This window comes from Eleutherodactylus coqui, chromosome 2, assembly GCF_035609145.1.
Source record: "Eleutherodactylus coqui strain aEleCoq1 chromosome 2, aEleCoq1.hap1, whole genome shotgun sequence".
In the NCBI taxonomy this organism is placed as follows: domain Eukaryota; kingdom Metazoa; phylum Chordata; class Amphibia; order Anura; family Eleutherodactylidae; genus Eleutherodactylus; species Eleutherodactylus coqui.
This window is the reverse complement of record NC_089838.1, coordinates 190,501,624-190,515,807: the sequence shown is the minus strand read 5'-3', so window position 1 is coordinate 190,515,807 and position 14,184 is coordinate 190,501,624. Positions and strand designations below refer to the sequence as shown.

Here is a 14,184-nt window from a genome sequence, read left to right as displayed (position 1 = left end):
ATGGTCCAGATTTTTTCATGCTCCATTTTTTTTTAAATCACTTTTATTGACGATCCGCGGGTATTTATGTACCCGCGGGTGGTCAATGCATCCCTATGGGATGCGGATCCGCATGCAGGAAATCCGCTGCGGATCCTAAATCCTATTTTCCCCGTGGACATGAGCCCTAAGTGTGTTTATTATATATGTGTGTGTGTGATAACTTGTGTGTCTAAAGTGATCCCTAATGTCTGTTTTCTACATCTTAAAGGGGTCTTCAAAGTTATTTCTTTTCTATAACTTTTAGCCCTCCGTGTACAAAACTACATAAAAGAGATATACTCACAGCTGCACCCGACAGGTGAGGTCACCCAGTCAGAAGGCCTGGTGACGTCCCGTAAACCTGTCACGCAGGCTTCTAATGTAAAAGCCTTGAGGCAGGTTAATGGGACGTCACTGATGACATCTCTGCCAGCCTTCTATTGGCTGCAGCCATCATGTGGGTAAACAACCCCTGTGGCCGCTGCCGGGGATGTAAATAAAGACCGGATCAGCAGGAAGTGAGTGTGTTTTTCATATACACAATTCGTCCCCCCACCCTTTAAATGTGATTTATTCTTTCTTCTCTGCTTTTGCAGGCATCATAGCATATTCAAGGCACAATGCCTAGTTAGAGGAAAAAAATGAAATGGAAAATAATTTTGAAAACATGTATATGCAGTAGATTTTATGTGGCTCTACAGGAAAACGGATACTAAAAATGACATAATTCATGGCTTTACCATAAGGAAAAACATAGAATAACAAGGATGGAAGCGATGCTGAGTACGGTATATATTTTCTCCTATGTTTCTACCTGTCACACTACAGTTTTGTAATAGCAGTACTAGCAATTAAAAGTTTGCGCCTTGGTCTTATCATTCGCCTTAAGTCAGTGTATCATTAAGTCAGATAACTATATCCACCATAGCTAGCCTAACTTTACAGCTCAATGGCAGTTTAACAGCAAGTGAAGTCTCTTGCAATTTATTACTCTGCAATGAATGATAGACCTTTCCTCTAGTGAAAGGCTTTATTTTCTCCAGATTGGTATTAAAATGACAAGAAGCAACAATAGAAAGTGAACTACTAAATCACAGCTTTCATTTAAGCCACAGATCACGGTAAAAACAAACACACGCTTTCAATATGAAAGAAGATTACAAGTTTTGCTAAAAGATCAGACATGCCAAAATATGCCTTTTTATCAGACAAACAAGACAAAAATCCTTATTTTTTTTAAAGATTCCTGTGATCTTCATAGCTATGATTAGGCATAGCTTCATTAAAAAAATGGCTGCAATATCTACATTTTCTTACAAATGTGAAAAAATCTTTTGTGTGGACTTTTTTCTTTTTTCAGTTTTTTTTTTCTTAAAAACCCTTTTTTTACCTTAATAATGAATCTAGGTTAGATACAGCAAAACAAATCAGAGGGTTCAGTTGGCATATTGTGCATAGAATGCCACTTTGACTCTCTCTATTTGGTGGCAGAGCTTGATGGCAGGGCCTAATTTTAGTTCCATACAGTCTTGAACTGTGGGAAGAGTCAGAAGTAAGAATGCTTGTCCATCGATATCCTGAAAATACACAAAAAGTCATGTTTTAATCTATTTTATATATTTCGATGCACATTGCAATTACAATCCCAACAATACGAAGATGATTACACCCTCTTTATAGAAACCATATGGTAATGAAACATTAGAAATACACTATGTGAAAGAAGGGACTGAAGCTGCCATAAAGCAGACGTTCAGAAGCACACTATTGTATAACCATATGGAAATAGAAAGCCCAATAGGGATGCAAGATGCTGCCAGTCCAGGGAACGCCTTAGTAATGTGGCATAACAGCGATAAAATTGGAAAGACTGGACAAGTGGTGCAACTTTATGAGCAAATAATAGGCCCTTGAGATCAGGATTAAAACCTGACTCCTCTTTATTTAACATAAGAAACTGCATATTTATGCATTTCGGGGATGCAGCCCCTTCCTCAGAACGGCCGGATGGAACACAACTTTGCAGGGATGAAGGTTATAGTTGTGGTTGTGTCCATGAAGTTAGAGGAGTAGTAGGAACCTGTAGTAGGAATCTCTAACTTCATGAACACAACTATTCCCAACAAATTTGTGTTCCAGCTAGTTGTTCTGAGGAAGGGACTGTGTCCCCGAAATGCATGACTATGCTGTTTTCTATGTTAAATAAAGAGGAGTTCAGTTCTAATCCTGGCCTCTAGAGCTCATTATTTGCTCATAGAGGTGCGCCACTTACCAAGTCGTTCCAATTTATCTTTAAATTAAACTATGGCTCTTAAAAGGGTTGTGACTGTTGTCACCTATCTACAAGATAGGCAATAAATATCATGTTTGCTGGGAGCTTTACTCCATTGATCATTAGAATGAGGGTTCCAAGCCCCTTCCTCTCCATTACATAATTGCATTGAAGAGAAGTTTGAATTGAGCAGTGGTCAAACTTGTCATAGCACTTCATTCAATGTTTATGGAAGTGACAAAGATAGCCGAGCCGCCAGTCCAGTAGACAGTTATCAAGAATAGGGGACTTGAAACCCACTGTTCTAGTCATCTTGGGGGTCCTAGCAGTCTGACCTTTATCACCAATAGTAGTATATTCCAATGAAAGAATGAAGCAGCACAATAACATCTCATTAGCCGTGAATGTAAAGCTTCCTAGGACCAGACTCAAAGTTAAAAATAAAGACTGAGAGAAAAAAACAGAAGCATCCCTCCAATATATTCAATGAGATGTGCAAGGTTTATTTCCCCATGGTTTTACAGTAATGTTTCAACTTCCCATTGGATCCATTTTTCCTCAGTGTTCCCTCTTCACTGTAGGAACAGTATATCCCAGTGGGATATTAGCGCTTATGGTGCATGAGGCTGATGATGGCTTCATATATCCCTGATGTCACTTACACAGTATGGTGTTAACCTGTACTATTTGGCACATCAGTGGGCATTAAAACATTTAACTGTATATTTGAGTTTACATGTGTTTTTGTACAACATGGATAACTTTGTTATTTTAGAATATTTGCCTCTGTAACCTTGCTACTGATTCTCCTGGGGTATATTCAATAGATTCTGCTCTGTCTGGTAAATCTGATCACTACGCAATACAAAAGAGCTGTTTTTTGCCAATATGATGCTTGACGGTTCTTCTATTCAACAAAGTGTGATTGTTCTCAGTAAGAGAAACCAAGTAATCTTGTAGATTACCTTTTAATGGCTAACAAAAATACATGATGTTATAGCGAGCTTTCGGACCTCAGAGGGTCCTTCATCAAAACAAAATGAAATAGATCCGAAGAGGCATGCATGTATATATACACACATACTAATGACAAAGCAGGGACATGCTGGGATTAATTTGCACTTAGCAGAATACTACAACAGAAATACAATTCTATTCCACAAACGTGCTGAGTACACAGTCATCTCATTTGGCTCTTCTGATTGGCTGCTTAGAGTGATTGCCAACTGGTTCAGCCAATCAAAGCTTATTTTTACTGACATGCAAACTGTTACAAGACAAGCATATTCAACTAGCTTACTGTCACTGTTGTATTGTATATATTAGCTTAACCTGCTGTGTTCCAAATTTGTTGTGTGCCAACCGCTCAGTTAATTATACAGATTGATAATTTTTATGTCTAGTTTGAATTATCATGCACTTTACTGTATACTATGATATAAGAATTGAGACAGTATATAATTATTTGTATTCACAATCCATATAGCACTTTATGTTTTTTAGAAGTTATTAGTAATTTATGGTTTTTATATGTTATATTAATTAATGAATTGTTAATATGTAGATGTTTTTATATACTTGGTATCACACTTTCACTATCGCTTGAAAATGGCTCCAATGAGGAGCTGAAACAATACTGTAAAACCCTTGGGGAATAAGCCTTGCATAGCTCATTTCAACATCTCATGGACAGATGATAAATATCCATTGTGTCACAACCACTCTAAGTTTTGTAGTTGTGTAAAAAAGATAAAAAAGAAAGAATGTATTAGCTTTAAAATAGTTCAAGCTCCCTAATAATAACTGTATTATAAAAAAGATCCCTTTATATGCAGGAACCATTGAGCAATAGCATGCAGAGTGACATGAGAGTCCAGCTGCCCTTTAGGAGGGATTCTGTTTATGGTAGCCTGTATCCTCTCACTGCAGAGCAGAATGCAGGTCTGGTTCTACAGTATTCAAAGCACATACTGACTACCAGAAAAACAGCTTGTATTCTGCTGACACCTGATAATCACACTGAAGACCCAGATTTAACTTTGTAATGAAATGCAGAATTTGTAGAATACAGTCAACAGGCAGCCATATACCATAGGGACAAATCCTTCAATGCTTAGTTCAAGTAAATTGAGTGGGAATTCTACAATATAACACAAACTATAATATATAAGAAGTATTGTTTATACCTGTTCTTGAAAGATTTTTGCTAAGGGAGCACAATCTGTTGACTTAATAAATTTCACTACATCCATTACTGTCCATTCTAAGGGGTTGCTCTCGAGGACGAGGCATTCTTCTTCCTCTTCCTTTTTTTCCTTTAGCAATAAAATGATCAGATATAAACAGTTATTAATCGCATCTGACTTTAGAACAAATATATGATAATGTACCAAAAGTTACAAAAATTTGGGGAGGGGGGTGTGTGGAAAGGCATGGCCTGCAGCACGTGGAGTAAGCTGCACATTCACTAGCTCCATTGTACTGAGCCAAAATTCACCTCCCCATCCTTTGTGGGTTTCTGGTGACAGAATTATAACACTTATCTCTTCTAGTGCTCCTGCATCACTGGGAAAGCAAAAAATTAAGCCTGACTCTTCTGCAATACTCACAAAATTCTTTCCTTCTACAATGTCACAAAAAGGAGTCGGCAGCATGCTTACTGAATCAGAGGGCAGTAGTGCTGCAGCTTCACAAGTGTCCTCACCTTCTTCATTACCTGATACTTCTCAAAGAAGCTTTGGTAATTGACCCTCTCACCATTCTGCATCTTTGCTGGGGCTCACAGTGCAGAAACGAGGACCCAAAATTGATAGACATGTAAGTGCTGCAGTTAACTCTGAAATGGTGACTGACCATGTTTCATCTGACTAGCAACACATTTTTCAGAAGAACTTTTTTCTGTCCTCCTACCTCAAACCAGTTTCTCAGGAATCTCATATGTTGCTGGAGTTGAGCTAATCACTCCAGAAATATATTAATGCTGCTTTTAAAAACATGCAAGCAGAGTTTACAGCACTAGGAGACAGAACTTCTCACATTGAATCTAAAATGGTGAATTCTTAACAGTTCACAATAAGTTAGTTGATATAAATAATGCTCCAGCAATTAACAAAAAAGAAGTAGTCATTGCACTTAAAAATACTTTTGTTTTTTCTCCAATTCAGACCATTATCGACCCAATGGGAAGATATATTATCTTGGTTTGTAGAATAAAAATATAAATTATACTATGGGAGTCCTTTATACCCCAAACAAAAAACAAACTAAATATTATTGTGCTTTTTTTTTTCAAGAAAATCAACCATTATAAGAATAGGTTTGTCCTGATGGCAGGAGATTTTAACAGAGTTGTGTGGCCATATCTAGACCTGTCTGCTTCTAGTTTGATAGATAAACCCACTGATTTATATCAATTGACACAAAAAGAAAAACATTCTTGATGTATGGAGGTTGCAACACTTTACTGAAAAAGATTGTACTTTTTTTCATACATGCACAAGGCATACACTCATATAGACATGTTCTTCAATGATAATCTGTTGTTTCAACATGTAGTAACTTCTAAAATCTGCATCAGTTCAAACAGGTGTATCCCCGCGGCGTAAAAGTGCCCAGCCGTCCAATATAGCGCCGGGCGCTGTTATGTCGGGCAGAAAAGATAGTCCTGGAACTATCTTTCCTGGCTGGAATGCGGCCGCTGCCATAGACTCCTATGGGACCCAATGACAGCTGCCGGATAAGGTAGGTGGAAGGGAGTTTAGCAGCATGACTGCTAAACTCCCTCACCCTTCTCTCCACCCCTTGCCGGCTGTTTGCAATGGAAGGGCGGGACAGAGCTAGTTGCTAAGCTCCTGACCCCTCCCATTGCTGACTGCCAACAAGGGGTGGAGAGGGGGCAGAGCTTAGCACACTAGCTCCCGTCCTGTTCCGCATCCTCCCCCCAGCAGACTGGTGGTGATTGGCTGGCTGGAGAACTCCACATCCTCAGGCAGCTCAATCATCCCACACCTGCCACAGTGTGCTCCTGCAAACCCATAGACCTACAGGTCCTAGGAGCACAACGTGACAGCAACATGACAGCCAAACACTGGTAAGCAAATACTGTCACAATGCATTGGGCGACATTGGGTGAATATGTAAAAATCATTTCCAAACGCTATACCTGCCAATGTTTTATTATGGGTAATAACTGTGGGAGTTGCTGTACCGCAATTTCCTTTTATTATTATGTTAGCTGGATTCAAAGCATGGAAACACATAATGATTTCTATAATTCCATCCATAAATCTATTATTCCATTCAGGCAGCTGGAGTAACCAGTACAGATGATATCCTTTATTATTTCAGATATTTCAATTAGTAACTGGATCACTGCAGCAATAATCTCAGATATATGGGAAGGTAATCACCTAATGCCTATTAATGACATTTCTGCTACATTTCACATTCCTAACAAACATTTTTATAAGTTTCTCAGAATATTTCCATTTTATTACTCAGACTCCTAACTTGCGTTCTCTTCCCAAACCTGCATTTAAATTAGCGTTCTCTGATTTAAAAAAGATGCCAAAGGCATTTCAAGGTTTTTTACGCTTATTTTGGATAGATCTCTGGGGATGAGGCCCCTTTGCTTACTTCATTGGGAAAGAAATCTAGGTATCTCCATAGGCATAGAATACTGGAATAATACATTACATTAGCAAGTTTGCTTTGAAAATGTACATCTCATTTAGAGTTGACAAGGAAGGAAGTGAATACATCCACCACTTTATTCTTCTACCTTGTGTTAACATTACATAAGCTCATTGAGTTTTTAGACAGAACCCTTTTGAAAGGATTCCATATTTGTAAGCCACCTGTTATCTTGTTATGTTTATGGGTTTTCTTTATGTAATTTAAAAAAAAAAGAAATTGATCTCTTTATATGTAAATTTGTTTATCAGCTACAATTATCTTTTGATGAGACTTTGTATCATTATTTAAAATCGTGACATTGTAACAATCCTTTCTTGCTCAATAAAATGTATTTTTTTAAAATTGCAACAATTTTTCCTGTTGTCTGACATTCAAAGGCAGGGTATAATTTGGTAATACGACAACTCTGAAGAACATTACGTTGCTTTTCACGTGTAATTGTTACAGAACATTACATTCTTCGAACTCAAGGACATCGTCATTCATGTGCATTCTTCAAGCTGTATGCGGCTGCCTTATACCTCTATAAACAGTTTCCTCTCGTTCTCATGACATGAGTATTATTGCAGAAAAACTTACATCTTTCCCACTTGTGATGTTGACCTCTTCAACATAAGAAAATGAGCGTGTTTTCCGGACTCTTCTTGCCCTCTCCACTAGCGGTGCTTTGTCAGCCCCAATGCTATTTCTCAGCGTTACCGCTCTCCTTGGACGAATAGAAGGAACTTCAACTGAGGAAGTGTCAGTATGATCATCACGCACTTCAGAACTTGTTTCCTCACTACCTGTATCATCTTCAAGGCCATCATCTTCTGCACTCTCCTGTTAACATTGTACAATTATGTTACATGACATAGGACCAACAAAACAAAAAAAACATTTAAAATGACATTAAATTATTTAAATTTCTTAAGTAGTATTCTTCTAGTGAAGCCAAAAGGCCTCTGTGCCACCAGTTGCTTAGACTACTTCAATGCGGCCATTTTTACACAATGGAGGATTGCTTGTCATTCTTCTCCTATTCATAGAAAAGCCATCAATATACAAATTTACAATAATTCTGATAATCTGAGCATTTATGTGACTTTTTCTTCACTCAAGAGAAATCTTCTCAAATCTTCAAATCTGCCCATCAGCAGGCATGCACTGCCCCAAAGTGAAGTCATGAATGTGGAGCACAAAGATGTATTCACAAATAATAAATATGCACCCAAAAGACAAGTAATCCTTTTTCATTTTTCAACAATAAAATATGATTTCAAAAAATAATGTATAAAAAAAGGAAGACATTAAGTTTCAAATTGAATTGGTCGGTATTACAAATGATGTGCTTATATTATTCACTTATGTCAATTATATGATAAAAAAAATCTACGGAAAAATAAAATACGAATCAAATATCTAAAAATATTCTGTATTAAAACATTTAAAAAAATGAGTTTAAATATTCAGAATTCCTTATTTTTCATACCTCAGCAGAGCCAATTGGGCTAACATCAACCAGGGATGTACGTCTTTTCTTTTGTACAAAAATTGATTTTCTCCTTTTTCTGCGTCTTGTTGGTTTAGTTTGGGAATTTTCTACTGTGTGTTCTCCAATAGGCGGCTTTGCAATTTTTTTCCGCTTTCCATAATAATAAGCTACAGTGAAAAATAGTAATGATTCATCATACTGAATACATTTTCATTTGGAAAACAAGGTTACTGCATATTAACATTCCCCCTGCTTAGGACATACTCTTGGTTTGAGCTAGATAAAGTCCATTGCCCCAAACTGTCATTTGTAAACCTGGCCTGAGCACAAGTGGTCTTGTTAAGGGGCGCAGCTTCTGACCTTCCTCCACTCAATGGATTTGATAGCCCACGCACCTGCACTTTCTTCTCTCTGCATTAAGAGGGATAGCAGCAGAGTAAGGGATCCGCGTGGTGTACCCGCGCGGATGATCCAGAGTTCAAGCCACCCATAGACTATTCATGGGCGCCCGCAGCTTAATTAAAGCACGGGGGTTTGTTTTCCGAACCTTCCGGTCCTGAAAACAAATCGTAGCATGATCCGTTTTGCCACGGATCCCGCAGGGACGGCTTCCATTAAAGTTAATTAAAGCCGTCCGATCTGCGGCACACCCAGAACTGTCACCCCGGGTGTGCTGTAGGTCCTGTGGGAAAGCAGGAGATTAAAAAAAAAATCTCCACTGATCATGTGCGGGAGGGGGGGGAAGTGCCGGCCGCCAGATGCACCCACATGCCGGGAGGAGATGCTGGACGACCCACACGCATTTGGAATGTCCTCATGCCATGGGCAGGGTGGGATCCTGTGGCAGGGCTCCCGCCCACAGAACTCGGCCTGCCCGTGGACATGAGGCCTAAGGGGGCGCTGCTCAGGGTCTCAGGGTTCAATAGAAACTTTGCCTGTATTTCCATATCTGGCCACTGCAGCAGGAATAGCTCTTTGTTTGCTGCTGACATTGAACAGCACATTGGCAGGGGTCACGAATGGTAGACCCCAGCTGATCTACTATGGAAGGCTATCATGTGGATAGCTGACAACTCCTTTAATCGGATATTGCATCTTATATGCTCTCAATATATGCACTAAGTTTGCTTAACTTTTATATTATTGAGTTCTTATGTTAACTGCAAATTTTTTACATTTATTATTAAAGCTTTTAAAAATGGATTGTAAAGAAATAATGTTATATGTTCCAAACCCACTGAAATACATGGGTCTGTGAAACAATGATTGTTTTACATTTATTGTCTATAATGTACATAAAATACAGGGCACTACAAGTGTGAATGAGCCCTGCCTTTGCTGAAAATGCAGATTAGCTTGTGAACATAAGAAAGCACAAAGTACAATGCAACATTCTGTAAAGTGAATCTAAAGTATAATGTTACCCAGTGCTGTGGAATGTGCTTGGAACACATCATTAATTGTAACCCGATGTACAGAATGCATCCCCTACATAGGCCTATTAAACGCTGGTGGAATGATAATGTTCACGGACAGTTCGTAACAGTGCTAATTCTGTGACCGCTCGCTTACAGGGAGATTTACTCCTTAATCCGGTGTCAATAAAAAATAAATAGTTTCCTGTGTCTGTAATTGTTTGTGTTCTTAAAGCACCTGTCACACAGCTGGAGATGATAAATTAGCTCCAAGCAGTGACTGAAGAGTAGATGCTATTCTCTACACAGGGACATGTCGGATGCAGGAAGGCACAATGTCTTGGGATACTTACTGTATTTGGTTTTTGTGTGTATGGAGCAATTTTCTGGACATACATCAGTAACCAGCAATGGACTGAACAAATTGGGACAACATTCCAACTTCGTACACACTTTGCGGCAAAAGTCTGCAACCTGGTCTGATGTGCGGACAATCTTCACAGTTGCCCTGTACGTTTTCCCTTTGTATCTGGAAGGGATACAAACATGAAATGCTGAGATTACTTTCTCCATAGTTACACACCTGCCTGTAACGCTCTTGAGAACCATTTTCACCTGGATGGGATTTCACGTAATTACCAATTATTTCCCAGATCACCAGGCAGCTGTACAAATGACATATGGCAACACAGGTAATAAGTAAATACATTGGTTCTGTAACACTAGGTACATTTTCTATGACTATCATTCTTGATTTATCTATTTCCAATCAATAACCTTCTCCTAAAGAATTTATTTCCTACTCTTCTTTAACTCACCAAGAGTGTTCTGTATATCACGGCAATAGAGTATTAAGTAAGATCCTATGTGTAATAATCATAAATACAAGTATGTATTCTCATAAATATTGAGATGCGAAAAAGCTGGCAGAAGTGTGCCAAAGCTCAAATAGTACATATGACACATGAACTAAAAAACAATGGCACATAAAATACACAGCAAACTTATTTTTTTCTGTTTTATCCATAGTATCTCAATGCAGCCTATCTTATAAATTTATGAGACTTATGCATTTATGACAACCATCTTCTTCCTCTATAGAAAACAATTGCGGCATTGTAAGATTCTGTTATTAAAAGCACTACAATTTATATTGCTCCTCTCCTTTCCTCAAATGTTGGTTTCTTTGCATACTGTCCATTATGCAGTGTATTGAATGTGAAAAATAAGGTCTTATAGAAGCCTAATCATGTAAGAATGTATCAGTCCAGGGTCCAGCATAACTGATACGAAGACACTCTTAAGTGCTTGACATCTTAAGAGGTAATTGGGAGATCATTAGGTGTGTGCTTGACCATGGACTGCTGCTTCTTTCCATGTCCTTTATAAATCAATTATCATTCTATTATTCCCTCTACCTATCTCTCTCCATCCATCTCTCACTCTATTTATCTATTCTTTAGGGCAGTGATTACCAACCTTCCTTCCACCAGTAGACCCCTGGTAAACATTTTCCTGTTATGAATCCTATTTCCTATCACACTGAACACATGAACACAGTACCACGATGCAAACACTTCTCATAAGGTGGCAACACACTTTAAATAATGGTTGACCTGAGCGGCATGCACTATATTCTCAATAGCTAGAGGCAAATAAGTCACTGGCAGTCATGTCTGGTGATAAATGTTCACCCCTAAGAATAAAAGTAATGGGATTTTTGGAATCCAAAATGCCCAACCCTTCTTTCTGCTGATATGTGCCGATGGGGGAGAGTCAAGAGTCTCCCATACATATTGGATTGTTGGCAGGTCCAACGAAAATCATCAGGTTCAGACCACATTTAGCTACTGTTTATGGCCACCCATAGTCTCTCCTATTTTTCTGTATAACATAGCATTGGGTCGGATTTATTACATGTACACAATTAATGACAATGTGAAGGCAAGAAAGCTTTAAAATGGCTCAGATTACTGAATGTTTTATCTACAGCATTCAAGGCATCTTTGAATGAGCTAAGGATCAACCCACAAATTCCCTGCTTTTAAAGTGAAGCATTCTGCCACGGAACCTTTGACAGGATCCTAGGGATCCACAGGATTGCGCAAAACTCTGCTTGAGAAACACTAATCTAGAACATATTAGTAGATGATACAAGTAACATATAGTAAATGGCCATAACATTCCTATACCAGCATTCCTATTACAGACTGGGACAACTTTTTTAAAATAAATTTGGCAGATGAGTGTTTAGTCTCTGGTAGTTCCAGTTAATCAGATAAATTATTCTCACTGTATTCCCAAGTCATGTGTTCATATTGCATTAACCTAGTTCCAATTTAATAGATTTTCTCTGCGCCTGTTGTGTTATTGAACTTGAAAATCTTCCAGATTATGGCTCTGTAGACAGCTACACTGTTCTGCCATCCCTTATCTCTGCAAGTAGATTTTGTGTAATTCAGCAAAATCATCTAGACCAGAAATTCAACTGTGTTTAAGCGATTATTTTTTTTGGAAATTATCCAAATTGACCAGAATTCTGCTGATCTTCATTCATTGCCATTTGTTTGTATATTAAAGGGGTTTTCTAATTTCTGTTTTTAAAAAAACAGCTACAAATGTTATAAAAAAACAAACAAAACAGAACTCAACCCTTATTTCTCTTAGCAATCCAGTGCTGGTGCTCCAGTGTTCCTCTTGGTCTCTATTAGGGTGCATTTACATACCATTATTTACAATACTGTATCACTACGTCTGGGGATTCTGTCACGATATAATGATGGAGCCCTCATGGAAACAAACAGAACCATTCACTTGCATTAACGAAATGGACACCCCTCTGGTGTCCGTTTTACATGGGTTCTGTTCACTTTCGTTATATTTGGAATCTTATACTCTAAATATAACGGAAACAAATGGAGCCCTTGTAAAATGGGGTGTCTGCCTCACTAATGTAAGTGATTTGATCTGTTTGGAAGTTCCTTCACAATGCTGTTTTTGGCAGTAGTGATGGAACCCACTGAAGGTATGCCACAGTGTAGTAAATAATTCTGTATGAACACCTCCTTAACAAGCAGCCAATCAATGAAAACGGTAATCAATTTTATACGGCATGTGAAAAGATCATTCTTGCCCTATCTTTGGCCGAGATATGCTGGCAGCTCCCATAGACGTCTATGGGAGCTGAAAAAAAAGTGAGTTTAGCTGTGTCCGGTGCTGGGAAAAAATGACAGTTAGCTCTATTTAAGCAATAGCAGTCCTTCCGAGGATTTGTGCCGACCAAGGGATTTCCATGTTGCAGCGTATTTTTTCGCCGATACACTGCCCATGTGAATGGATGAGAAAACGCTAATTAAGATTGGGACTTGATCGCGGCTAATCTTCATTTTTAGTCGCGATCGGCTGAACTTGGAAACAGTTGTGTGAAGGAGGCCTCAATTGCAAAAAAATGAGGTGTGACAAATAGCTTAAAAATTATTATGTCAAGATGGCCAACTAAAAATATGCTTAGTATCACAATTATTGTATCGATGACAGGGCCTACGTGCTACAAAGCTTTGATATTGTATACTGAAAATAATAACATTGACAAACCGTTTTCTTTTTCTAGTGATATATGTAATATATAAACTAGATAGAAAGATATGGGATGGGCGGATAACACAGAAAAAGCCAGAATAGTATTTTTTATGTAGAAGAATTTCTTGGTTGCGTGCTGTTGAATATTATCCACTCCATTCTGAATTGCTATTTTCATGTTTTTGTCCTTCTAAACACAATTAAGTGAGCTCTAGATTTATCTGAAATGGCCACTTCTGGGCTTAGTAAATGATCTCTTTAGTGTTGCTAGGAGATTAGAATTTCCTGAATAAACCCTGCCCAGACGATAAGCTCCTTACAGTAGGCTGTAGAACGCAGTAAAATGATTTAGAATTTATTTAATTTACAACTAGATCTAGCGTTAAAAGACTGCGCAAATGACAATAAAATACAAACTCCACAAACAATGCCTAGCTACGCTGTACATTAGCAGAAATAAAACACTTCTACTTTGCATTCCGGAAAACTGTAATATAGGTAAATTATAATGCGGAGAACATCTCAGGTGCTGACATTTATAATGTAAAATGCTGCTACGAACAATCAGAAAAAAAGCCTAGCTGGCAGTAAAATGATTCTTTCTATGCATTATAGTCATTTTAGGTAGTAGGAATAATCTCTTTTGTGATATATCATACTTATTGCAGAGCTTTTTCTATTGCAATTTATACAAAGAGAATAAAATACTGGCAATATTCATTAAAGTT

The 14,184-nt window shown here is 38.1% G+C and overlaps 1 protein-coding gene across 4 annotated transcripts in view; it reads right to left on the bottom strand.

Annotated features, from left to right (window-relative positions):
* Positions 1-1,100: 1,100 nt before the first annotated feature.
* The window catches only part of SFMBT2 (Scm like with four mbt domains 2), a 187,468-nt gene continuing 174,384 nt past the window's right edge, over positions 1,101-14,184 (bottom strand). For all 4 annotated transcript variants that reach the window (XM_066592102.1, XM_066592100.1, XM_066592103.1 and 1 more), the window contains 5 exons: positions 10,231-10,406; positions 8,460-8,629; positions 7,568-7,810; positions 4,480-4,608; positions 1,101-1,598 (listed from right to left, as the gene is read on the bottom strand). In XM_066592102.1, coding sequence (XP_066448199.1) covers positions 1,458-1,598; positions 4,480-4,608; positions 7,568-7,810; positions 8,460-8,629; positions 10,231-10,406 — 859 coding nt within the window. In that variant the 3' untranslated portion in view covers positions 1,101-1,457. The remainder of the gene's footprint in view (positions 1,599-4,479; positions 4,609-7,567; positions 7,811-8,459; positions 8,630-10,230; positions 10,407-14,184) is intronic.